Source organism: Alosa alosa, chromosome 19 (genome assembly GCF_017589495.1).
Source record: "Alosa alosa isolate M-15738 ecotype Scorff River chromosome 19, AALO_Geno_1.1, whole genome shotgun sequence".
NCBI classification, from domain to species: domain Eukaryota; kingdom Metazoa; phylum Chordata; class Actinopteri; order Clupeiformes; family Clupeidae; genus Alosa; species Alosa alosa.
The window spans coordinates 9,640,728-9,668,486 of record NC_063207.1 but is presented as its reverse complement, the minus strand read 5'-3'; the positions used below and the strand labels follow the sequence as shown (position 1 = coordinate 9,668,486).

Below are 27,759 nucleotides of genomic sequence, written 5' to 3'. Positions count from 1 at the left end.
TTACTGCTCATGATTTATGCACACACCTAACCTGTCCATCCCTATCTATCACACAGAATGACAGTTTCAAAGTCACCCAATGCCACCTCAAAGTCACCCAATGCCACCTCAAAGTCACTTAATACTATCTTACACCAGAAGATTTTGAAAAGAGTTTTGAAACACTACAGTCTTAGACCCTCTCACATCTAAAGGCAAGTCATAGAGTTTTAAGTCACATACAGTATTCACCTTATTCAGCCCCGCCCATTTTTTAAAATTCCACGTTGTCTTTAAACTTCCGGTCGGCTAGCTACGTCTAGTTAGCTTCATTGGGATAACACGGCAGAAGAGGATAGAGAGGCTAACTTACAGAACAGCCGCTCCAAAGTCAGTTTTTTCCTAACTTCAGATAGGAAAGCTGTATAACAGAAAAGTCACCAAAATCCTAACTTTAGGATGACCCATAATATATGATGCCAGTCATCTCGATAGAGCTCTGCTATCTCAATGTATCGCAATGGATGTACTGCTCAATCGGGTCCGGAGACAATGTGGGCAAAGCTAGCGCCCCCATGTTTGCGCGCGGAATAAGGTGAATAAGGCCTTCAATAGCAGCGTAGGTCTAGTGAACAGTTCCATGCTTACTATTTTCAGCACCAAAGTGCACCAACATCTGTCTGTACAGTAACACAGCTGTCACACACCCTGCCCCATCCAGCCCTTACCTGTCTGTAGGTGAAGATACAGTCGGAGCTGCAGAACTTCTTGAGCAGGTCGTCGGCCTGCAGCAGACACAGGGTCCCCGTGGACCTGGAACAGTGATTCCCACAGGACTCGCACATGTTCACCTTCAAGTGGTGTATGATTCGGAACCGCGCAAAGCAGTGGTCGCTGCACAGCTTGTGTATAGTGCCTAAATGGTTCACCTCGTGCTCGACCTATGAAACAAAACACACACAAGGAAAAATACAAAATCAAATCCAGTGAGCTTCTCCTGTCTTTCTGAACGTCACAAACAGACTCACAGAGACTAAAGCTCTGAGTGCTTTAACAGACCAATTAGCATCCTCTTTGGTGGAACATTTGATAACAAAACTTTTCAGCAGGTTCAAAGGAAGGAATCAAACACTCTCTCGGGCACTTACGATGGCCATCTTCTGGCAATTGCTGCACTTGGTGATTTCAACATCAGCGTATTTGGGGTTGGTCTTGTAAGGCGTCAAGGGTACTTTCAGTTTCTGACTCTCCATACATGTCTGGCTGCAGAAGTCCCTCATGAAGTGTCCTACCGGTGCTTTAATCAGGTCCTTCAAATTCATTATTTCCCTTTTGGAACAGATCACAAAGTGAGTTTGCTTAAAATGGTTCACCATTTACACAAAAGAATGAACATAAGAATATTTCCTATTTACCATGATTATGATGCATGTGTTCTTTAATCAATCACACATGCTTCCATTTTTTGCCGGCTATGTTAACAAAAGCCAATCCTTCACCAACATAACTTTAAAATACAAATTCACTTAATATGATAGTGAAAATATTCCGTTCCAGATCTAAATTACTCTACTTCTTTAAAGAAGTGAACATTAAACTGCCTTCTTCATTTACTCAATTTCAACAGCTTTTAAATCAACTGCTATTGAATGATAAAAACATCAACATAAATAAGTAACAACACTTCACCAGAAAGTGTACTTCACATACAGGCCTTTCAGACATTTTAAAAAGTGCATTTCTCATCTCACTGGACTATTTGGGTAGATACCCACTTGTGACAGTTGCAGCAGAACTTCTTCCGTGTGGGCTGACCAGGGGGAGAGGGCACAGCATATTGGACAGGTGGCAGGTTGATGGGCGGCGGGGGGACAGGGGGTGCGACAGGATGCGCAACGGGGGGCAGTGAGGCTCCCGTGAGGCACGGCGTGGAGCAGAAGAGCTGGTTGGAGCCTTTGCGCTGGAAGGCCGTCTGACCCCTCTGCAGGACCTTGGAGCAGCCGGAGCAGCGGATCATCAGGGCGGTGGGTTGGAGCGGAGGAATAGGTGGGGGCGCAGGCGCAGGCGCAGGGGCAGGGGCAGGTGCTGGGGCCGTCCGAGGGGGTGCCAACATCGAGGGCTGGGGCAATGGAACGGGAGCTGTGGGAGAGGGTACAAAATGAGACAGGTCATTTCCGGTCACCCAACAGACAACTTTTCCCGTCACTTAATTGCAGTCTCAAGATTTTATCCTCTGCATCTACATTTCTGTCTAGTTTAACTCTAAATCTAATGTTAGGGTCTGCAACCTCTCCCCTCTCCGGTTAGAGGTTAGATAACGTGGTCTGTCTTGACCAACGGAGCACTTTTGTGGGAAAAAATGTAAGCTATGGCAGAGGCTTTTTTTTTTAAAAGACAGTGGGGCATACAGTACAGTATGTCAGGATATTACACATACCACTTTTTTGTTTTTAATTCATAAAAATATAACAATCCAAAATGTTCAGACATCAGCCCCGGCTATCAAAAGACCAGTACCAGTCAGCCCCTATTCCTGACCATGTGAACATACCCCTTTTAACCCACAAATTCCCTCTTACCAGCAGAGTTGTTGGAACTTCCACTCACAGAGAACACAGCACTGATGCGAAGCTGCTCTGTGCTGCAAGACGAGCCAAAGTCCTGCAAACACACACACAGAGTCCAGGTGATTTCCCAGAGTTCTATCACACACTGAAGGCCTGGCACTCGGCCTCCCCACCCTGCCCCACACATTCTGTTTAACCCAGCTATGTCCATAAAGAGCGAAATCCTCCAAATTCAAAACAAAACTAATTCCTTAAAGGTATACTATGCAGGTTTAGGTATTTTTGGCGAGTTTAGAGCTCCCTTTAGAGTCACGATGTTTTTATATGTTACGCTGCTTTTGTAAATAGCAAACTTCTTGCGACTTATCCCCCCTGTACACAATGCAAATGCTTTTGTTGTGGAGGTGAAGGATTAACAAAAGGCAAAAACTATCTCCAAAGAGCTATATCTACTGACAAGGTAATGTTTCAGATTCTCACAAGTTTTGGCGGGTGCCACTCTTGGAAGTTGCATGGCTGGTTTTCTGGGTAGGGACTCGCTACGTCTATATGCTGTATAGCTATGCTAGGTGAACGATTCGCCTATTACAAGTTTGTTTACCATCAAATTGGCTTCATAAAGATGAAAATCTTGCATAGTGTGCCTTTAATATTCATAATTTCTCATAAATGTCAAAGAAACACTTGACATTTGTATCTCACACCCTTGTTGCCACAAAGGCATTCTCTACAGTGGTATTTTGAAACATGCCAGTACAGTATCCTCTTTAGGGGAATGGGGTCACACATGTAGGCAGACTGGCAGATCAGTCACACAAGCAGAGGCGCAAGTGAGGACCAGGCGGAGCAGGTTTCGTTTTAAACTCTACGACTCTCTCCCTCATTTCTGCATCTAATAAGCTAACTATTCCGTCAGATAGCTAATTGTTTAGAAAGAAATACAGTTACAGCTCCAAGCATTTTCAAAATTCAAGCATTTTCAAGGAATTCAAGCACCCGTACGAACCCTGGGTCAATATTAGACTGTGTCCACCACTAGTGTGACTGATGACGGCCCCTGGGTCAATATTAGACTGCGTCCACTACTAGTGTGACTGATGACGGCACTGAACTGACCCGCACACGTGAATGATCAACACAGCTGGCTACCTCACAGAAGTAAACACAAACAGTAAGTATCATTTAGGCTGTAAGCTGATGAGCAGTAAACAAGCAAATTAGTGAGCAGATGATATCTGTCCAAATCAACAGGTCATTTTCAGTGAACATGTTGTTGACTGCTTCATTGGTTTAGTCTTTAGCTCATTTTAGCTTCATTTTTCTTTGACATTTGATGTGCTTTCAAACAGTCTGGTAATGACACATCAACTTTTGCTTGAAATGAATCACATGAATTCCGACATGACTGTCGCATTGCAAAAAATGAGACCTGTCGGCTACCTGATTTAGGATCAATTGACAAGGTCAGATTCCATGTGACTTGCTGTTCACAGTCATGAAAAAATCAGATAGGTGTCACATTAACTGAAAAAAAACATGGATATGCGTCTTTTGTGATCAGTGGTTACGCCTGCAGTTACCTACGTTCGATAAGCAGTGACAGCGCTTCGTAGCATCGCCCTCTGGTCTCTCAGAATCAGGCACTCACCTCGAGCTGGTCCAGCTCCTCCTTGATGCGGCTGGCGGAGGCCTGGGGCTGCAGCGCGGTGTTGTAGCCCTCGTCGATGGGCTCGTCCTTGATGCTGAGCAGGGGCAGGCTGGGGAGCAGCCCCGACTCCGGCTCCCCGACGCCCAAAGGCTCCATGGCACTGGTGGAGGGCCGCGGAGAGGGAGGCTGGACAAGAGCTGCGTTCTGAAAGTGGTTCAAGAAGGAAATTGGTGACTTTTCTTTTTTTTTTTTAAAGACTTTAAAAGATTTGATCATTATTTGGCTTCCCCTCACATGTGTGTCATAAGATAAACTTGAAAAGAATTGATTCAAAAGGAATAAAAACAAAGTGGTTATATTGTGATTGTATGAGCATGTTATGACTGTGACTGTCTGAAAGTGATCCTGCAGACAAAATAAAATAGTACCAAGATTTGTCAGAATGAGTAAACATTAAGATAACTAATTGTTAACATAAGAGTAATTGTTAACTAATGAGTAAACATAATGAGTAAACATGAGATAACTAATTGTTTAGTAAATTTGACATTTTCTTTTGTCCATACCTCTGTTTGGGAGAGTGCCTCTGGGCTTTCTGACTGGTGCTGGTCTTCTTCTGTAATGCAAAGTGATGGACACTAGAGATCACATTTAGTACACAACTGGAAACTGGCTAAAACCTGCAGTTCAATGCATGCTTACAGGGCTGAGCGTGGGACAGCTTTACCCACAGTACAGGTTGATCCAAGATGGTGAAAAAAAATGGGCTAATAAATGGACACATCTGAACTGTCTGCTGACAGGGACATAAAATACTGAAAGGTATTTATAATGGAGTGGCTAAATCTTAAAACCACTGGAAAAAAAGTGAAAGTATCCAAACATGAACAAAACTCATTTCTAATTCACAAAGCAACTAGGATTAAAGGAACTTCCTTCCAATCCAAACATCTAACCCTTAAGGGCAAGAGTAGGTGTGGCTACCAATTAACCAATGAGATTCACCTGCAGACTATTAGATATAAAGTTAATAGGCCTGGAAACAATTAGCCTCAAATAAGCAACCCTTATAATAACCTTCTGTCCTATCACATAGGAATCAGTGTTGTCCCTACATTCAGTTTGAGCAGACCTCATTGGTTCACATCGTGTTTATTTTAATATTTACGCTTAATTGGTTGTCTGCAGTATGATTCTACTGAATTCATTTTTTTTTTTTTTTTCGATATGAGACACTTTTCTTAGCCACTATGCCCCATTCTCGATAGAGCGGCTTGCTGCGTCTAACCTGGAGTTGGCTCAGCTGGGAGTGTGGGTGTAGGAGAGGAGCGCGTCTCATCTGCCTCCGTCCTCGCCTCTAGGCCGGCTGCCTTTGTGTGCCCGAACTTGCCCTCATCGCCGGCCATGGGGGACAGTCCTGTGTGGTGACTCAAACCTGCTCCAGCAAGGCAAGACAAGACAACTTTCAGCTCAGATTCAGTGGTGGACATGGTAATGGTAAGAGTGCATTGTCTGAGTGAGCTAGTACCGCTGCAAATATGCTAAGATAATATGATTCAGAGAGACTAGGCTGTTAAACTATTGACATTTTTCTGTTCTTCTCTCCTACCCACATCACCCACCCAGTGGGCAGTCGTGGCATACTGGTTAGTTCTTCGGACTTGTAACCGGAGGGTTGCTGGTTCGAACCCCGACCAGTAGGCACGGCTGAAGTGCCCTTGAGCAAGGCACCTAGACCCCTCACTGGTCCCCGAGCGCCGCTGTTGTTGCAGGCAGCTCACTGCGCCGGGATTGTGTGCTTCACCTCACTGTGTGTTTCACTAATTCACGGATTGGGATAAATGCAGAGACCAAATTTCCCTCACGGGATCAAAAGAGTGCATATATACTTATACTTATGTATCTACAACAGATATGACTAATGTACTTGACTACTAATGTAGTTGACATAGGGTGACATTTTCATTGTGTTGCTGTCATTCATTTGTATTGTTCCAACTTCGCATCTGCCTTTGTGTTGCTCCTGAAGTTGTTCATTTGAAATGGTTCATTTACCACTCATGGCATTTGCTTTCCCTTGGGAGTTCCAAAGAGTTCCCATTATTTTTGTTTCATCATTTTGTTCAGTTAATGTCAGTGTTGTGAGACTTTGCAGTTATTCAGCAAAACAGAAACATGACCTACGGCTCCCACACACAGTTGTGTTCCATCAACGCATGCCAGTGGGTGTTCCCGACGGTAGCTATGCAAATGACTTGAAGTATAACCGTAATTTGATTGGCTGCTGCCTTCTGTTGTCTGTTGGTGCAGCAAAAGTTGACCTTTTTCCACGTGAGCGACGCGACGCAACGGACCCACAATTCAGTTCGGCAACGGATGACTCATTTAAAGTGGACAGGATGCGTCTCCAGCACTGCTCTGCATGCAACTGTGTGTGGGAACCGTAACTTCTGCTTTGTGGCCCCAAAGGTCTTCTCAGGTCACTAATCAGCTGCTGCAACACTAATGACAATGGACAGCACACAATGATTAGAACTTTGGCTGCATTTACACTGGCAGGCCTTGATGGACAGTTCAGATTTTTTGTCTATATTTTTTTAGGATTTTTTTTAGAACTGCCTGCTTACATCTTGGGTCCTTGAGACAACCCGACCCAACCAAAATCTAAACCAAAAATGCAATCTCACACCAGAGGGATTTTGGTCACCAAAATGGAAGCAAACATGCAGACAGTGCTGCACATGCACAAAATAATACAAGCTTGCCTAATTAGGCTATTTCAGGGTAAGTTGTTTACTTTCTATTCCGAAGTATCTTGACGTCTGCTGGTTTTATTTTATGGTGGAAAAAGAAAGCCGAGAGCCCTTATTCAAGCTTCCACCTTCATTTTCATTTTACGGCCAGTTGCGAACGTGAAGGCAACATTACGTACAATGTAAATGTGAAAAGATATAAGACTACAGGCATTTCAACTACGTGCAAGTTGAAAATGACAGGAAATGTCCAGACTGTGTAAATGTAGCCTTTAAGTCAAAGAATGATGCAAGATTGTCCATAACTAAGGGACTATTCACAAACTATTCACCTCAAAACCACACACTGTTGTGGTAATTTTCCATGAAGAGGCCTATCTGCCACTCTGCAGTAGAACTCGTTCTATTCACCTTGGTTCATGCACTCACCTGTGTGCTGCAACTTGCCCATTATGACACTTTTTGCACACACCCCAAACATAACCTGATCCTACTGGACACTGGGAAAGTGTCACTGAAACACATAGAAAGCACTTAGGAAAGCGTCCCCATAACACAAGCCGATATGATTAATTATTGGACGCCAGAGGGGTATTTCACAAAGTCAGAATTAAGACATTCAAGATAAGTGATAAAACGAGGTTTGACAGCGTTGTCTGGTCATCCTAGCTAAACTCGTTTCACTAACGCCAATCCAAGATGAGTAGGAGCAACTATGTCAAGCCAGATGTAAGCAATTCAAGATGTGTGCGCTTTCTCGTTTCTGCCCCAAAGAACTCACGGTTGGAATAGAAAAGATGCGACAATATTGTCATTCACACAAAGTGAACACCCGCTTTTGATCTAGACTAACAATGAAGTAAAGTTGTCCGTTTTGGAATGGGGAATCATGGCTAATTCTGTAAAACCGCAGGAGTAGGCGTGGTAGACCAACTGAATGCAAATTTACGTATGCACCCACGTGTGAGTTCTTTCTTGTCTCGGCACACAATTAAGACAGTGCATGCCACTGCAACGATGAACATAGTATGATATACCCGAAAACTTGCCCCTCCACTTCCAATCACCTACAGTAGGCTATTCATCAAACGTCTATCAACAAAAGAAGCAAACAACGAGTACCTAGGCCTATGTTAACAATTCTAAGGCTATCACAATTAAAATAATAACCATATGGTAGTAGGCCGACAATCTGTTTTGTTTTGTGAGCAAATATATTTAGCAAATAGTATATAAATGGAATAAAGGCCCCAGCTATGGCGCAACTGGCTGAACCAATAAGACAACGTTACCATTAGAATTGACTTAGCTTGGCTGTTAGCCTGGTTGTGACGACCAGGCTAGGTGCAGAGAATAAATCCCCCTGGTAACTTATGTGCTATCTCTTTTGTGAAACCAAGTCAAGACTAAATTCATCCAGGATAAGCAAAAAATCCCAGCTTAATCCCTTATCTAGGTTTTGTGAAATACCCCTCTGGGAAAGTGTCAAACACCAAACCCACACATCCAAGTAACATTAATCAACAAAACCGTGACCTTGAGACCAACTTTTGCCATACATTATTTTTATGGTAAAAACAGCAGGAATTTGCACCAATATGATAAATTGGCTTTCTGACAAGGGCTCTGATTGGTTTGTCAACATGGCAATCGCCTGTGAAGGGGACTAACCCTGATTTCTGATTGGACATGTGACGTATAGTAAATAGGAGGCCCCTGAACCCCACTTCTAGCATAAAAGACGGAGCATCACAACTCCGAGGTCAGATCGTGCGCACCTTCTCATGGGGAACGGGTTATCTTGATTCACTCTACTGCTCAGTGGTATTTGGCTAGACTTTGTCAGGCTGTGTCCCTTTTGAGGTACTTGTGAATTAAACTTTGTGGTCAACAGCAGCTCTCTTGGATGTGGTTTTATCACAACACTGTCAAAACTGTTTTTTGTAAGCCTGGCAGCCAGGTGAACCTGCAAGCTCTTTGAATGTGCTCTGGCAGATCCGTCTGGTTTCTCTCCCATTGCAACTGGTTTCATCCCCAGTCAAAGGAACCAATCACAAGCGCTTGTGGGACTTTATACAACAACCACCATATAGGAGCACTGTTGAGGCAGTTTTGTGCTCAACCGATGGCTTGGCTGATCATGTCGGTATTAAACGACTGAAGAAACGACCACTGGAAATTATTAAACATTTAAAACCTTCACTGGTAATTGGTCTGATGCTAGCCAGTCTAGTTTTATGTATTTTTTTTTTTTTTTTTTTTTTTTTTGCGCGAGTTGAACTGCCAGCTTCATTCCTCACCTCCATCTTCCCCTACGACGGGTGCTCCTTGCTCTGTGTGGCTGTCCACTTCGGACCCCTCGTCCAGCCCGCGCTGCTCTGGCTGCTCCGGCTCTTCCCCCAGCCCAATCATCCGCGAGTCGGACCCTGTATTGGAGGTGTCGGGGTACGGCTCGCCCAGCGATGGCGCGTCCAAGTCCCAGGGGTCCTGGTCCACCCCGAACACGGGGACCCCGTCCAGTTCATCCCCATCCTCCCCCGCCATGCCTCCGCTCGCACCCTGCGTCCTCTCCTCCTCGCTCCACTCTGCGAGGGCGGAGGGTCCGGCCGTCTCTCCGTCACCCTCCCCGTCGTCTGACGCCATGTGCACATCCTCACCTGTCACAAACCCCAAAATCCTGTTCTTGCACTGGTTTGTATACACTCAAAACTCAGCAAAGAGAAAGTAGCCTAAACCTCAACTGTGAGACCTGGACATATTGAATAATATTTTTGATTATAAATCAGATACATTATTGCTTTAACATGAAAGTTTTAATATGCATGTACTCTACAAATATTTTGTTTCTTTGAAGAAAAGTAATTTGCCTAAATAGACACTCTAGAGTCCATAATTGTGGATTATACATGTGGGTATATGAACAATGAGACAGTGAAAGAAGTCTGGCTCTACCTGCAGAGACCGGTGATGGCGGTGAGTTTTCGGTAAATGCTTGTGCTACAAAGTCTCCATTCTGTAAAGGCAGGGAACCATGAGATATGCAAAATCACTTAACATTCTGTGGAGAGGGAAATGGTCACTGGAATACAATACATGCACAGTATGCATATGCTGACCCTCGACCCCTTCAATCTCGTCGTACATCTATTTTCCAAAGACTACCTCTGGATATGACGCTGAGCTGACCTTCTTTGGTCGACCATGGCGAGGCCGGTTCAGAGTGGCCACCGTGCTGCAGCTCAGTTTCAGGGTGTTGCCAATTTTCTTATCCTAGGCCATCTTTATATAGAGCATTTTTTTCAGATTCTCAGAGGCCATGTTGAACTTCCAGTGACCAGTGTGAGAGCAATAACACCAATTTTAACACACCTGCTCCCCATTCATATCTGAGATCTTGTAACACTAACAAGTCACATGACACCAGGGAGGGAAAATGGCTAATTGGGCCCAATTTGGACATTTTCACTTAGGGATGAAGTCACTTTTGTTGCCAGTGGTTTAGACAGTAATGGCTGTGTGTTTGAGTTATTTTGAGGAGAACTTTTATACAAGCTGTACACTGACTACTTTAAATTGTAGCAAAGTGTAATTTCTTCAGTGTTGTCTCATGAAAATATATAATAAAATATTTACACAAATGTGAGGTGTACTCAGTTTTGTGAGATACTGTATGATAGACCAGAAACCTATGATCGCACACCCTGTCTAATGAGCAATATGAGCAGAGATCCTCTCCATACATAGCAGCCATTAAGGGTAACAATAGTCATTATTGTGGAAGCCTAAAGTGTGGAAGAAAAGGTTCATGTTAACCGTGGAGACGCTCACCTCATCTTTGTCGGAATCCGCCATGTTTACAGTGCAGGTGACCGACTCGTACGGCTCAACAAAGTATAACGACCATTAAGAAGTGTCTTGATTGTAAGAGAACGTTCATTGAATGCATTTATCCAAATCCACTTTTACTGAAATGAGCCAAGGATGCTGACGCGCGCCCCTGGTTGCACTGTAACGTTAGCTGGAAATGTGTTAGCTAACTTGCTAGGAACAACAATACAATTATCTTTGTACCTCACTTAATAAGGAAACTGTAGAATCGATCTATATGTTGTGGCCCTGCAATAAGTGGAAACCCGTTTCGATCACTTTAAAAGCCTATGTCTGTATGTCATGCATGTTTCGCGGAGAGAATCGCGGGGCCTTTCTATCCATGGTCCACAACAGACGTCCCCGCGCGAACACAGCGGAGACAGGGTTCCCTCTATTCTTTCTCTGAGTCCCGATACGGTATCGGCCCAGTGTTGTACTGCCATCTCGCGTCTAGGAGGTAAACAACGGAACATTGTCATCATAAGATGTTACATAGCCTATTAAATATTGAATAGCCGACAGTAATGTCATTTTAACGACTGCAGAATCAGGTGTCAAAGAGTTTACATACAAGGAATGTGGTTATTATGTCACTCTGCCAGTAGCCTATAGACAAAAGAACCAGACTACAATATACAATGTATACTATATTAAAGATATATAAACAATATACAGATCTATTGAAGACATATCATACACAAATACTGTTTACAAGACAACAACTTACATTAAGTGCAATGTGACCATACAAGCAACAGTAATGTAGCATATAGGCCTAAGAATGTAGGCTACTGTATGCTATTCCGAGATGGAGCAGGTTGCAGGCTACAGGGTAGGTAGATGGATATTACCAGCTATTCATTCATCTGCTGTTCCTGTTTCTGGTGACGTTTACAAGGTTATGTTGTGTCCAGGGCGTGAGGGATCCTCAGTGAATTTTTTTTAATATATTTTTTTCTCTCTGTCCAACTCCTGGTTCTTGTGGAGGTAGTCCTGAAGGGAGGGCAGGGGAGCTTGAAGGGGAGTCGTGCCCATAGCCTACTGTTGGCTTCAATCTGTTCCTCTCCTTTTGTGACTGCTCTGAACCAGATTCTTATGGATGAAGATATTCATTGACTAATGATAAAGCTGTGGAAGACCACTATCTCAGTTGTTATAGGAAGCACATCTCTACTGGGCTGTTCAGGGCCGTCCCACCCGACGTAGTTGCCAGGTACTTGAAGCGTTTTACACCAGGTTTACTCCAGGTTATTGCATGCTCCTGGGTGAGTGTGTGTGCGCGCGTGGTTCATAGTTGGACTAAATATGTTGTGCTCTCTCACTGGTAATTTTTTATGTCCTAATCAACATGAAAGTTGAACCTAAATGAACCTAAATCAACAAAGTGAACCTAAATGTTTTTCAATGTTAATTGGTCATGAAAAATGTGCTCTGCTTTGGGCTTTGAATGAGGTGACTGAGTCTATGTAAACCGTAAAACTAAGAATAGCAGCGGCCAGACAAAACTGGTCCCCATGGCAAGCACTATTCATCTGGCTATAAAAATGTACAACTGCGTATTACACAAGCATAGATCAGCATCGTTAGGCAAGCATAGTTCAGCTTTTTTTTTTAAGTTAGTTTTGTTTGTTAAGGTTTTTTTGTGTGCTGGGCGTGCAGTCATCTTGGCCTACAGAAAAGATGCATTAGGCTACTGTAACCCTTTCCGGCTTTATGCAAATCCACAATTATGCATCGTAGATCTACTAAGACCTTTTTTTTACAAGGCATAGTTCAGGAGATGGTTTTAGTGAATAACCTTTATAAACCAAATAGTTGTTCACCATTCGTTCAAAGTCGTTCATTGCAGGTACTTTTTAGCACTACTTTTTTGTTGCCACTACATTCTAGTCATTGTGGTAGCAACACAGGGTCAAACAGTGACAACACAATTTGAACAGGAAGAGATTCACAAATGTCAGTTGATTGTCTCGATTGTGCACTAGCTACCACAATAATATCTGAAACCGATTACTGTATGAAAATACAGATCAGTGTTCGTTGGTTGTAAGTGAACAATGACCGCAGCGGCGCGCCTGGTTACAGCCGCAGGGGGTCCTGCTTCTTTATGCCGATTTCGCGGTGCCCTGGTCGGTGCAGTTCTGGGAGACTGCATCGGCGGAGAGTTCGAAGGGACTGAAGAGGTACCTTTGGATCGAGTTCTGCAGCATCTGGAAGGTTTGGAGGACGAAACTCGTGGCGATTGTGAGTTGTTCATGGAAACAGTATTTTGGAGCAACGCTCAATTGTTTTTGTAGGCTATGTATGGGAAATTAGTCAATATACGGCGTACTGTTATGTGGGTACGCCTGAGAGCTCCCTTTCACTATGAAAAAAGCTTACGATTTAATCTCCTGTTTTTCTTACAATGTGTAGATCGAACTAACAAGTGCAAATAGGCCTACTCAAAATCATAATCCTGATAAAATAATCACTGATGTTAACGACAAAACACACTTCAGCAGACGTTGCGTTTTGTGGTAGCCTATACCCTCTTGAGTAACGTTGTTTGGGTTGAATTCTGCTGTTTACAGGCATATTGCAGTACAGTGATGACACTGCCATGACTCGCTGCGTGGCTCATTCCCTGCTGACCAGGGCAGGGTTTGATGAGCAGGATATGGCCAGAAGGTAAAACACAATCACTGTTTGATTTATAGTAGCCCATACGTAAATCTGATGGAAATATCAGTCAGAACTCGGCACGAATAAGCCTAAGTCAATCACAGACGTGAAGTTTATCTGTAGGCCTACTATACTATGTATGTCCAACATGGCACCTTTTCAACAGCAGCAGTGTGGGCATACCAGTTCCTTACCAACTCTTTTATCACAGGCTGACTTAAGTTGGCGGGGTTTTATTTGTACGTGTCAATTCAGTTCAGTTAACAATTTAAAATGGCCTTTCTTAAAATACCCTTCATACAAAACACAATTATAGAATGTATAGATGTTCCATTGTTTTTTTTCTTATGCAAAAGCTGTGTTTCTTGTCATCCTTACAGTTACACTATTGTTTATGATTGCTCATTGGGTGTATTGGAAGTAAATATTGTGTTTGTGTGTGTGTAACCTATGTGTAGAATATAAGTATGTGTGTACATGTCAAGCAACCTCCTCTTTCTGTAAACCTCCGTTCCAGGTTTGCTAAGGAGTACAACTTGGCTCCTGGCCGGGGCTATGGCGCCGGTGTCATACAGGTCCTCAAGAAGCTGGCGTCTCCGCAACTCAGCGACGTCTTCCAGCCTGCACGCGCTCAGTTTGGGGGACGTGGATCCTTCGGCAATGGGGGCGCCATGAGGGCAGCGCCCTTTGCCCTCGCCTTCCGAGAGCGAGTAGACATCCAGAGGGTGAGACACACACACACACACACACACACACACACACACATACATACATATTAGACATACCAAAGGCTATAGTGATATGACACAGTTCACCCTAGCCCTTTACCTGTTTTTTGTTCATTCATTTGATATTTCTTTTTTAAACCTAGTCTCCAAAATGACATTTTAGAAAAGGTTGGCATCCGGAGAAAATACAAATATTGTACATAAACCTGAATCGTGACCGCTTTATTTTTTGTTGTGCTCTATGTATCTAAATCCAGGATTAGATTTAGGCTTTTAGTCCTGGCGAACTGACCTATAACACCTTTTAGCATGCACAAATAAAGCTACATTAAATGCATGCTTAATATTTATTACCATCTGTAATATTAGAGCATACTTCATGTTAGTTGAAGTTTCAGTTCTCAGGGAGAACTGTTTTGGGTGACCAGTTATTCTGTTTTTATTTTCATTATCAGCTAAATGTATGTTTATGTCTCTCATATTCTAAAATCAAGCATCAAACCAAAGCTACACTGTGTCTATCTGTGTAATATCTCAACCGTCTCTAATCTCAGACAAAATAAAGCAAAAAAAATCCACAAGAAAAAGCAGAAGTGATGCCCAACACAGAACCCTTTCTTTTCAATTGACTGAAACATCTTAACCTTCTTGAAACATCTTAACCTTCTTGAAACATCTTAACCTTAACCACCTCCTCCTCCTCCCCCTCCCTCTGTTGTCTGTTGTCTCCTGTCTGTGCTGCCGTGGCAGTATGCTCGTCTAGGGGCCATGCTGACCCACTCCTGCTCTCTGGGGTACAACGGAGCCATCCTCCAGGCTCTGGCTGTGCACCTGTCCCTGCAGGGGGCGCTAGCACTCCCCCAGGACTTCCTCAACACACTCATCACTGAGATGGAGGAGCTGGAGAAGGACGAGTCGACCCGCAGTGACGCCAGAGTGTGAGTGTGATCTACGGTTTTGTGCAGTTACACTCAAGGGACCTTGACCTGAGATCTTTCCAAAAGTGTTGATTATAAGTATATATACTCTTTTGATCCCTGCATTTATCCCAATCCGTGAATCACACTCAGCACACAGTAAAGTGAAGCACACACAAATCCCGGCGCAGTGAGCTGCCTGCAACAACAGCGGCGCTCGGGGGGCAGTGAGGGGTTAGGTGCCTTGCTCAAGGGCACTTCAGACATGCCTACTGGTCGGGGTTCGAAACGGCAACCCTCCGGTTACAAGTCCGAATCGCTAACCAGTAGGCCACGGCTGCCCCAATTGTACTGTATGTGTGAGGGGTAGCTAAACCATATTGCAGATATAATAAAAAACACTAATCAACTGTTCTACTCAAAATATACCTGAATTAAGATGGATTCGTAGAGTAAATTCTGATTAGGCTTTTGGTGAAGGTCATGGATGTAAGTGACACATGTGTCTTGTTTCAGGCTGAATGAATCGGAGTTTCCATTTTGTGCTCGTTTGCATCGGGTGAAAGAGTTAATGGAGAGGAACAAAGTGAGCATCGAGGAGGTCATCTCTGAACTCGGTCAGTAAAGCGGCAGAGTGAAGGCCAAATCAAGGGTTAATCCAGCATCATATCTGGGTGGTGGGATTATGGCTCTGGTGAGATTCTGCCAGTGCTATATTAGTCATAATGCACAGCCTTATGCCAAATCCACTTCCTCAACAACACACGTACAGTAGGTGTGAGAAGAGACAATCCAGACTGTTCATTTTAAAGAAATGTAAAGGCAAATTGAATTCCTTATAAAAGGGACAAGATATGAGGGCATGATATTCTTTGGCCTGATAATGGTTTGCCTGTTGGGGACTGCTCCAGTTGCCAAGTATTAGTCAAATCAAGAGATTGTCATTTTTTATATATTAGTATCATGTATAGCCCCCTGTCAGATTATCTAAATGCTACAGCAGCCGTTAATGTCACAGTAATGTGTCAATAGATTGTAAGTAAACCTCTGACCGGTCCCTCTTCTCTGTGGTCAGGAAACGGTATTGCTGCCCTCCACTCTGTCCCCACGGCCATCTTCTGCGTGCTTCACTGCCTGGAGCCCCGCGAGGGCCTCCCCGAGAAGTATGGTGGCCTGGAGAGGACACTGGCCTACAGCCTGGCCTTGGGAGGCGACACGGACACCATTGCGTGCATGGCGGGCGCCATCGCCGGGGCGCACTACGGGATCGAGGCCATCCCGCAGGCGTGGCAGCGGTGCTGCGAGGGCTCGGAGGAGGCCGACATGCTGGCACAGAGACTGCACAGCATGTACCACAGGGCGCCCCCCGAAGGCGACGCAGGGTTACTGGGCTCCGGCAACAGCCAGATGCACTCGCGCAGTGGTGGCAGCTCGGAGCCTCAACCCCCAGAGTGAACAGGGATACTCCAAATACACATGCGCAGTATGAACACACACACACACACACACACACACACACGACGAACACAAACATCTCCTTGCAGAGTGACTGTTTGGACAGTGATTCACTTTACATTTATATGTATACATTCAGACCTTATCTAAGGACCCAAATGTGCGCACACACACACACACACACACATACATGCAAAACACACATACATACAAAACAAAGATGTCCCCCTGTTTATGCAAAGTGTTTGAACACCAACACGCATGCGCACACATATACATACGCCAACAAACCTCAATTAACATACACAAGAACAACATGACATGCTACACACCTCACATGTACAACATAGGCTCATGACACATTCTGGACAATGCAGAGTTACACCCAACGGCTGTTTAACATCCATCCGAACCACCGGGTCTTACAGCTGAAAGCCCTAACTGATACTCAAAACATTTCTTATGCAAGTTACACACACACACACACACACGGTGGGGATAACCAGCTAACCATGCTGCACACACACAAACACCTTATTTTTGCACTACACTGATTTTGTGCAAATGCCTCTGACATTCAAATTAAAACTTTTGATGTGAAGCTGTTGTTATTATTGTGTATTACCATAGAAAATTTACAATAAAATAAAGATAATTAAATTATCTGCAAATATGTTGTTATACCTGTGTGATTATTTCTAAAATATTATTATTTCTGCACCCTACAGCTCTCTTATAAATTCTATGCAGGTGTTGGGTGTGTCAAGCACTTGTGCTACAGTGTCTAAAAAGCTAGCCATTTGAACACCTACACAAGCATATCCCACCATCCAATCCTTGCAAGTCCCTGAAAAGGAAGTTCTAGTAGTAGAAGAAATGTAACTGCTGGACCTACATTTGAGCACTTTGCAATGTGAGATGTTATAACTATTGGACCCTTATTCGTGCAGTTGACAAACGACACCAGTGTGTGCACCAGCGTGCATGAAACACATGACACATTCTGGACAATGCAGAGTTACACTGATACTCAGACATTTCTTATGCAAGTTAGACACACACACATTCATGCAGTCAGCAAACGACATCAGTGTGTGTTCGTTAATGAAATGAACAAGAGGCTTCCCAGTGTTTGTACTACATTTATTGTTATATAATCAGTTCTGCAGAGTACTTGTTGATAGACCAGGTAAAGCACTTTCTCAACATTAAAACTTTCATAAGCAACTCTGTAAGTACACAATAAATACACATCTCGGGGACTACACAGTCCAACTTACTACACATAAGACTTGTTCAAATAAACATCTCCAACAGGGACACATGAGGCTTTGTTCTGTTCCGTAGCAGGGGAACACACTCTGAACAGCAGATCACCTCACTTCCAAAAGGGTGAGGAGTAAAGCATATCCCACGATATGTTCTAAGTTTAGGAATGACATCCTTAGTTACGTAACAGATTATGCCACAGAGGAAACACTCACTATGCGCTTGAATCAACCGATAACGACAAAAGGCACACCACTGACCACTGCTGTCAACTGACCACTGGCCAAAAGGGGGCAGACTTTTCAATGACAATCTCAGTTGCAGAATCAGAATGACAGAAAAATCTGCGAACTTGAAGCCTTTTTTTTTCTGTGGCACTTGGTACACCAGGCTCTGTTGACAGCAGTTGTCATAGCAAAGCGTCAAGTGGGAGGGATACAACTACATCCATTTCAGTATACATCCATCAATACAGAGGTGAATTCCAGGAGGGTCAGAAAGCAAGACCTGCTTAAGCATTTGCTCCAGTTATACAGCTAGCTAGCAGAAGACCTTAATCATTAGCTCTACCTCGTCACTGTTGTGTTGATTAGCTAATTGGAGAAAAGATGTACATGAAATACTAACTTCCTGACCCTAGCCGTTTAACCTCTGCATTGTGCTCAAACCCAGTATCTCTGGGGAGCCAAGCACATGGCCTTGAAATGTCACCCAGTTCTAGAACCATTCCATTCCAGAACCCCTTTAAGACCCTCTCCTTTTTTTGCATGTTGTGCATTTCATTTTGTTCTTGTGTTGTTCCATTTGTAAGAACTGGTGAACCAATAACGAATCTATGGCACTTGAGCAGTAACTAAAACACACAACCAGCAACGGCACAGACACAAAGCACACACAGCAGGTTATTGAGGAACACACCTTTGGCCTAAGCTGCCTTTCTGTATTATAGCCTAATCATGTGCTTGTGTACTGTTGAGATCATTTCACGGTACTATTGAGTGCGCATTGGTGTGTGCGTGTGTGCTGAATTAGGACAATGTGGTGTTGGCTCGCAACATGCTTAATGAAGGTTCAGAATGAGTAAGAGAATAAGGGGATAGCCCAGGATTGCAAACCATCCACTACATTTCTAATCATTCCATTGAGAAATATCTCCATTGTGCCTTGTCTACGGTGTTCATGCTTAAAGGGTATGTCTGTTTGAAGGCAATTAACTTATTTGACGAATTGGCTGTGCTAGTTTTACAGAGTAAATGAAGATAGCAGGACTTCTCTACCAAATTATGGCAGGAGGTTATGATACTTGTCAGTTGAGTAAGTTGAGTCCCCACTGCTCTCTATTGGTGTTAGTATGACATGCAGAGAATCCAGGAGCAGGGAGATGCAGCGAGGAGTTTAGCATAACAATGACTAGCAATAGCATGGCTGGATGGAGAGAAGGGTTGCCAGTGTAGCCATGACGACATTTTCACAAGGTGACCTTGTGCTTGTGAATGATGTACCAGTAATGTCAGTTGGTATCACTGAAATGATGGATGCTGTGAACGGCCTGGGATTTCTCTATAGATGCAGATACAATCCAGATTTCACATGTCCAGAACTGTTTACATTTACAACCAATGTCATATAAAAACCAGTAGGCTCAAACAGGGCCCTTTGCTGAGGCCAGAAATGTAGCCTTACATTCTACAGAGCCCTACAAAACCCTCAGAGCTTGTAATTGAAGGCAACTCACTTTAGGTCTGTGTTATTTTGTTTGGTTATTTTTTAGGCCAACGTCATGTGCACTAAACTGGTAAAAGTCTACTTTTATGAAAGCAGAATTCTTGTGAGGTCACTTCCTGTCATTGGGATGATGGACAGACGGATGGTCAGCATCGGCAACCCTGTCATGGAATGGGCAGAACCTTTCGTCGAAAGCACAAGCAGGAGTGTTTGGCCAAGCAGTGGGTGGGTCTAAGTCAGAAGTAGGCGGTGAACTCTGTGTAACTCAGGCTGTGATAGGACAAGGCGGTGCACTGTCTCCTGGCCTCGGGTACACGGAACCATCACTCGACCAACCAGAACAGTCTCACCTCTCCTCTCCTCCTTAGCCTAGAGAGAGAACAGAAGGTGCCATGTCAATCATTGGTGTCTAAGTATAGACCCTTTCAATCTGGTCCTAGAGGGTTTCCAGTTGAAATATCAAAACCAACGCAGATACTTTGTGAAATTAAAATATATCGGACTTTAGTGTAATGCTCTTCAAAAATGTAGCTAAATGTTGTTTTCTGAAATGCTTAAACGTTTGTTGGAAGGGTCTATAGTAGGCGGACAGCGATAGGTCATATGGCTATCAGTCTTCCTCATACATTACCTTCACGAAGGAGGTGCAAGGGAAAGTGGCAAAGTCAGATGAGACACGCGCCCCAGGCTTCTGAGTCACCACATGCTCAGCTACCTCATCCTGAGAGAGAGTGGAGGGGTGGTGGGGGGGTGGTGGTGGTGGTGAGGGGGGGCATGATGAAAAGGCCAGATAAATAGGGTGCATTGTACAAAATGCAGAACTTGGCTGCATCTGGGCTTACAAACCTACATTGCTACATTATAACATGACTTACCTTCAGACGGTCTAGAGTTTCACTCAAGGACTGTAGTCTGGCTGTCTGCTCTAACAACTGGGCACCTGGGCTTACTACACACACATATGGAGAGAGAGAGAGAGAGAGAGAGAGAGAGAGAGAGAGAGATAGATAGAGCACAACAATTCAGCAAGTGTATCTTGTCCACACAGTATGTAGTGTGTGTGTGTGTGCATGTGTGTGTTTGTGTGTGTCTGTCTGTGCATGTGCGTGTGTGTGTGTGTGTGTGTGTGTGTGTGTGTGTGTGTGTGTGTGTGTCTGTGCTTGTGTGTGTTTGTGTGTCTGTCTGTGCATGTGTGTGTTTGTGTGTGTGTGTGTGTGTGTGTGTGTGTGTGTGTGTGTGTGTGTGTGTGTGTGTGTGTGTGTGTGTGTGTGTGTGTGTGTGTGTGTGTGTGTGTGTGTGTGTGTGTGTGTCTGTGTGTCTGTCTGTGCATGTGTGTGTGTGTGTCTGTCTGTGTGCATGTGTGTGTGTGTGTGTGTGTCCTGTGCATGTGTGTGTTTGTGTGTGTCTGTCTGTGCATGTGTGTGTGTCTGTGTTTGTGTGTGTGTCTGTCTGTGCTTGTGTGTGTTTGTGTGTGTGTCTGTCTGTGCTTGTGTGTTTGTGTGTGACTGTCTGTGCATGTGTGTGTGTGTGTGTGACTGTCTGTGCTTGTGTGTGTGTCTGTCTGTGCATGTGTGTGTTTGTGTGTGACTGTCTGTGTGTGTGTGTGTGTGTGTGTGTGTGTGTGTGTGTGTGCATGTGTGTGTGTGTGTGTGTGTCTGTGCATGTGTGTGTGTGTGTGTGTGACTGTCTGTGCATGTGTGTGTGTGTGTGTGTGTGTGTGTGTGTGTGTGTGTGTGTGTTGTGTGTGTGTGTGTCTGTGCATGTGTGTGTGTGTGTGTGTGTGTGTGTGTGTGTGTGTGTGTGTGTGTGTGTGTGTGTCTGTGTGTGTGTGTGTGTGTGTGTGTGTGTGTGTGTGTGTGTGTGTGTGTGCATGTGTGTGTGTGTGTGTGTGACTGTCTCACCTGGTGACTTGCCGGTGATGTCCACCACCCTGACGTTGGCGCTCATCTGCAGCAGTGTCTCCAGCAGCTGCTGGGTCTTGCGGTAGAGCGCCCCTGACTGGACCTCACTGCCCCCAGCCAGCTGGCAGGCCACACACAGGGGGCACACACAGAAGCACGAGCGCCCTCGTGCTGAGCCACACATCCTCTCCTTGTGATCACACACACACACACACACATCAGGCACAGATTTTACTGACAATTTACTGCAAAATACGAGAAAATGTCCAATGTCACTGTCAAGCGTGCGTTTAATGGTGTTTTAAGACCCCAACGTCATCTTCCAGGCAGCGCTGCATGGAAGGCACTAGGGTTTAGCAAGGGTTAGGGCTAGGGTTAGGGTTAGGATTACTGTAGGATTAGGATTAGGGTTAGGTGCCTTGAAGTCGACGGCCGCAGCGCTGCCTTGAAGTCGACGGTGGGGGCTAAAAACACCATTGAACCAAGTGTGATGATATCATGCAACTATCTGAATACAATCTTGAAAAAAATTTGAAAAAGTTTAGTTAACAAATTGTAATAATATGTTTTGGCTGAGATCTAGATACTTGGGGGTGGTAGTGTAGTGGTTAAGAGCTGGGCTAGCGTGCAGTAGCCTGAAAGTTGTCGGTTCAATTCCCGGCTTCCACCATTGTGCCCTTGAGCAAGGCACTTAACCCCAAGTTGCTCCGGGGACAATGTGATCCCTTGTAATGACATACTGTATGTAAGTCACTTTGGTCAAGAAGTGTCTGCTAAACGTAATGTAATAATAATGTAATAGATACTCATGTACGCCTTTGCTGTGACACAGCTTAATGTGCGCCCCTGGCATTGTTTGATTTTTGCTCTTTGTTTTATAGTCAAAGTACCTTGAGTCTATTGTTCTCATTCTTTAGATGCTTAATACTGAGTCTCTGAGCGGCGATCTGCTGCATCAGCAGAGGAGAGTCAACCACCTGCATTCCAACGCCTGGACACACACCTAAAGAGAAACACACACACATTACACACATGTGGAAACATACACACACACACACACACACACACACACACACGCACGCACGCACGCACGCACGCACGCACACACACACACACACACACTCACCCAGGAGCATGCAATAACCTGGAGTACCAACACACAAATAACATACATAAACAACTAAACCACCGCACATATTAAGAAAGGAGAACTAGTGAAAAACATCCCTAAAGTGAAATGTTTAAATCTTCAGACCATCCACAAGCAGTTGAAAGACAATACAAACACGACACAACACACACACACACACACACACACACACACACACACACACACACACACACACACACACACACACACACATGCAGATAGAGTGATTCCTGAGAGAGAGAGACAGAGCAGCTCTCCTCAAAGCCTACCCGGGGAATAGACAACTCCAGCCTCTGAGTATGAGAAAAGCAGCATGCAAGGACAAGAGACAAGACAGGAGAAACAAACAAAAGACAGACAGAGAGAGAGAGAGAGAGAAAGAGAGGTAATGATGAAGTGATAAACGTGGTAAACTATGATGAAGAGAAAAGACAGTCATTAAACAAAAAAATACCTTTCTGTTCCTCTGTGGGTTTTGGGCATAAGACAGTGAGGCAGAGTTAGAACACATTGTAGATTGATTGTCAGAGATATGTACTGTATTCAGAGTCATGATTTCCAAAATTAATCTCAAGTAATCCTACAGAAACTTCACATAAACTCACACACATACACACACTCACACAGCCCGTCTCACCTCCTGTGATGCCAGTGACAATAGAGGCGATGCCAGAGTTGGGACTTCCTCTCAACCCCTCGATGGTCATCTTTGATTGGCTGTTGATGCGCTGTTTTAGCTCCGCCTTTTCTGACTCCAGCTGGTCAATGTCAGCCTGCAGAGCATCCATGGTCTCTTCAAACTCCCTAAAAAACAAACACACACACACACACACACACACAACACAAACACACATTTTACATTAGAGACATATATTATTAACAAACATAATAAACATATATTATTACAATGGAAACAGTCCTTTTCTAAAGCCATTGGTACACACACACACACACAGACACATAGTGTTAATTTCGTCAGATATATGTAGAAATATGTTCGTCAACAACCTTTTTTTGCATGACTAATAAGATGAGACGATGACGGACTGCATCAATGTCCTGAAACACTGACTAAGACTATATTAACATGCATTACTGTCGACAAAAAAAGACGAGACTCAAATGTTTTGCATGAAACAAAAACTAAGATAAATTCTTTCTTAATTTCCATCTACAAAATGAGGACACAGAATATCCAGCTGTTATACGCCTTCAAAATGCGCAGCTTTCCTGTAGGCTTGGCTTTGTGCTGTTGCTACGACCATGTGGCTGCAACACGAAACTACATGGAGCAAGAAGGCCAGAGATAGCAAGCGAACTATTTAAGCCTTATGCCACAATGTGACATAATCATAAGTTGCACCTTCTCTCATACATATATGAATTAACATCCCCCAGAATGTCCCTTTTTCGACAAGTAATGTCAACTATTTAAATAGTTACACTAATGATGTAAAGTTTGCTAGCAAGTAAGCTAATGAAGCTAATATGGAAAGTTTGGAGAATGTGTGGTGTTTGGGCACATACAGTATCGCCATCTAAAGTAGTGGAGTAAGACATTCGAACGAAGATAATGACAGTGGTCCAGTCAAATCCCCTTGCTGAGCTATAACTGTAGCTCGACTTAACTGTGCATGTAAAGTAAACGTAGCCTACTGACTGACAGAAAGTCAGAATGAGTAATTACAACTGAAGGGAAGCCCAATAGATATGATGTGTGAAACACTATTTAACTGAAATGGTAATCAGAAATAATTTGTTATTAAAAAAAAAGACAAAAATCTTTTCACTAAAACTAGGCTAAAATGACCAGTCTTTTAGTCGACTAAAACTTGACTAACAAAAATGATATTTGAATGACTAAATGTGACAAAGGCTAAAAAGGGCATTTGACACAAGACTAAGACTAAATTACACACTACATAAACACACAACACACACACACACACACACACACACACACACACATACACACACACACACACTTCCACACACACACACACACACACACACACATAAGGACACTTCTCTTTTCTTTTTTTTCAGCACAGCGAAAATCTCATTCCAGTTGAGTCTGGATCTTCTCCACGCGCTCGTCCGCGTCTTTTGACGAGCTGTCCAGCTTCTTCTCCAGCAGACTAAGACGAACACTCGCCTCGCTCAGTTCCTCTCCCTAGAATCACACACACACGTGTACATACAAACACTGTTCAGACACACTTAAATAGCACAGTAACTTGCCTCAATCACACTCAAATGGAAGACACTACAGTTAGCTTGTTTTTTAATACTGTGTGTGTGTGTGTGTGTGTGTGTGTGTGTGTGTGTGTTGTGTGTGTGTGTGTTTATGAGTCTACCTTGATCTTGAGTGATTTCTTCAGCTCCTTAATGACCGTCTCTCTGTCCTCCAGCTTCAGGCCACGGCCCTCAGCATCAGTAAACTCCGCCCTCAGAGCGGCAGCACGTATAGCTACGGGTGGTGTCTGAGATGGGACAAACAGAACCACCAGAAAAATAATAGCAAAGAAGACACAGATGAGGAAAAATGTGTATCTTGCAAATGCATCATTCTTGAAAATATATCTTGGATCTTAAAAGATAAAGTTATCAACATGAATATGCCAAATTCATTGGCCAAATTAATTTGTCATAATATAGCAGTTAATATTTTAACTTGCAGGACTAAAACACTGAACAGTCAACACTGCTTTGGTCTTAGTGTGTGTGTGTGTGTGTGTGTGTGTGTGTGTGTGTGTGTGTGTGTGTGTGTGTGTGTGTGTGTTCTCCTTACCCCAGTCTGTGGTTTCTCAGCATCATACTCTCCCTCCTGCATGGCTGTGGCCATTTTGTTCATGGTTGCTATAACAACGCTGCATGACTGGCGCAGACACTCATGTGGGTTTATTCCCTGACTTCCAAAGATCTGTCAGACAGAGACAGATGTACACACACAGACACACACACAGACACACACACACACACACACACACACACATGCAGAGAAAAGGCAGACATGGTATATGCTGGAGAAGGTACTGCTTAGGATGCATATTTGTTGTTTCTTTACACTGGCAGTTAATATGGTGTGTGTGTGTGTGTGTGTGTGTGTGTGTGTGTGTGTGTGTGTGTACTTGCATATGTTTTGTGCATTTGTGTGTTTGTGTGCGTGTAAATCTTTATTAAGTAAGTACCTGCTCTGCTGCTTTGAAGGCCATATCCTCCACTTTGATAGCGGAGAGCCCTTCCTGTTCGCTAAGGGGACCAATCAGCTGTGCGCCTGCTGCTGCTACTTCCTGTAGCACGGCAACCACCCAGGTCAACTGCTTCCTGCACTCAGACAGTGTCTCTGACACCTGCACACAAACCCCACGGGCATGACTCAGCAAACCAGGACACAGCAAACCATAACAAAGCACATGCGTTTCTCATATTTAGACTGTATACAAATTGATTTTTGAAAGTCTGGACCGCAGTCACTCAAAATGCAATACACAAAAACAACACCAATCCGGAGTGTAGGAGGTGATGGAATTTACTAGAATAGCCTATGTCGTTACCACAGCAACACGTGTAGATAGGTTAGTCACCTCTGTACAACGGCACGGCAGAGTCCAGCAGTTTATTACACTATTAAATCTGTTCTCTGTATATAGTCGTTTTTTTACATGAAAAAGAAATCCCCTCATGGTCTTAAAATGGTTTAAAACTAACTTTATATCTTCTTCCTCATTTCAGGAATTGTGATCTATCTCTCCAGTCCACACACTGCTACTGGCTGCTGCAGCTGACACGTTAGCTGGCTTATGTAAATGTAAATCAGGTTTCTCTGCCAAGTATACCTGCGTATACAAGGAATTTGTTCCCTGCATTTAGAAGAATTTGTTCCCTGCATGCAGATTTATCCCATCCGTGAATTAGTGAACACACAGAGCACACAGTGAACACACAGTGAGGTGAAGCACACACTAACCCGGAGCAGTGAGCTGCCTTGCTACAGTGGCGCTTGGGGAGCAGTGAGGGGTTAGGTGCCTTGCTCAAGGGCACTTCAGCCGTTCCTACTGGTCGGGGATCGAACCAGCAACCCTCCGGTTACAAGCCCAAAGCCCTAACCAGTTGGCCACGACTGCCCCACAGCATCTGCATCTTTCTGAAGAATTGTCTCAACTCCAAGTTTGATTTAGTACTCTTGGTTCATACCCTTATGAGGTTGTAAAGGACCACAGTTGGAATCTGCATACTGATGCTGTCATTGGTCAACCGTAGATCCAAAGCAGAAATCCTCGGCAATGACATTGACTGTTCATTTCACTCGTGATATGTCTTATAAAACATAGCAGACATCATAAGGACATAACTAACAAGGTTAAAAACTGGATTTGAGAAATTAATCTGATTTGCCTGAGAGGACTAGTTTGTCCAGAATGTACCTTTATGAAGGTTGGCAGCATTCTGTCAATTGATGTTTTCTGCTATCTACTTTATGTTAGACCTTTGTGTACATTTCTAAGGTGTCCCATCGATCCAACAAAGTCACATGAGGTCAGACTAGACTACCTCACATTATAAAACCACAACTTGCAGAACCTAGACTGTTAGGCTAATTCTTATCTGACTTATCCACGAAATTGCATAAGTCACCTCAAAGCCATGTCACTTAGGCTACCATCAAATGAGACCAACCAACCAGAGCGAGCACTGCACACTACACAGAAATCTCTGAGTCAGATTACTTTACTGACACGGCATAATGAGATGCTAATGCGGCCCTTTTGCTCCAGTAATGCAGATTTAAGTGTCTCCATCCGCAATGATCAGGATTAATAGTGACCCAAGGGGATTAATGTAGAATAAATTGGACCCATGAATGCTAACTCAAATCAATATGGGCACTGGTAGGTGTGTGGAATGACTCAGTGAGACTTAAAGCAAGTCCAGATTGATGGCAAAAGGCATGATTTAATTTGACGGGAGTTGTATTTGAATAATGATTTCTCATTATCATATTACCACATCTATTCCATATTCTAAAAACCATGGCGGCGAACAATGCTGGCATAGCAATAAAAGGTTAGGATTATTTTAGAAATAGCAACAAGAGGTATACAGAATTGTTCAACCCAATGTTCGATATAC

At 43.8% G+C, this 27,759-nt stretch overlaps 3 protein-coding genes across 3 annotated transcripts in view; 1 reads left to right on the top strand and 2 right to left on the bottom strand.

Moving 5' to 3' along the window:
* Positions 1 to 11,203, bottom strand: part of si:ch211-266o15.1 (zinc finger MYM-type protein 4) — a 45,894-nt gene extending 34,691 nt beyond the window's left edge. Inside the window, 10 exon segments of the mRNA XM_048227814.1 lie at positions 708 to 920; positions 1,128 to 1,308; positions 1,755 to 2,118; positions 2,559 to 2,640; positions 4,195 to 4,398; positions 4,761 to 4,810; positions 5,483 to 5,629; positions 9,248 to 9,604; positions 9,900 to 9,960; positions 10,776 to 11,203. Coding sequence (XP_048083771.1) covers positions 708 to 920; positions 1,128 to 1,308; positions 1,755 to 2,118; positions 2,559 to 2,640; positions 4,195 to 4,398; positions 4,761 to 4,810; positions 5,483 to 5,629; positions 9,248 to 9,604; positions 9,900 to 9,960; positions 10,776 to 10,799 — 1,683 coding nt within the window. The 5' untranslated portion in view covers positions 10,800 to 11,203.
* Positions 11,204 to 12,709: 1,506 nt separating this feature from the next.
* On the top strand, positions 12,710 to 16,968 carry adprs (ADP-ribosylserine hydrolase). The gene is made up of 6 exons (XM_048227863.1): positions 12,710 to 13,061; positions 13,391 to 13,487; positions 13,999 to 14,206; positions 14,960 to 15,147; positions 15,643 to 15,743; positions 16,202 to 16,968. Exons 1-6 carry the CDS (start codon positions 12,875 to 12,877, stop codon positions 16,579 to 16,581), a joined length of 1,161 nt encoding a protein of 386 aa, XP_048083820.1. The 5' UTR covers positions 12,710 to 12,874; the 3' UTR covers positions 16,582 to 16,968.
* Positions 16,969 to 17,707: 739 nt separating this feature from the next.
* The window catches only part of dctn1b (dynactin 1b), a 34,123-nt gene continuing 24,071 nt past the window's right edge, over positions 17,708 to 27,759 (bottom strand). The window contains 13 exon segments of the mRNA XM_048228320.1: positions 17,708 to 19,944; positions 20,207 to 20,296; positions 20,451 to 20,524; positions 21,477 to 21,663; positions 22,367 to 22,479; positions 22,896 to 22,919; positions 23,081 to 23,092; positions 23,264 to 23,426; positions 24,652 to 24,687; positions 24,689 to 24,799; positions 24,984 to 25,109; positions 25,418 to 25,549; positions 25,818 to 25,979. Of these exon segments, the coding sequence (XP_048084277.1) occupies positions 19,807 to 19,944; positions 20,207 to 20,296; positions 20,451 to 20,524; positions 21,477 to 21,663; positions 22,367 to 22,479; positions 22,896 to 22,919; positions 23,081 to 23,092; positions 23,264 to 23,426; positions 24,652 to 24,687; positions 24,689 to 24,799; positions 24,984 to 25,109; positions 25,418 to 25,549; positions 25,818 to 25,979 (1,368 nt within the window). The 3' untranslated portion in view covers positions 17,708 to 19,806.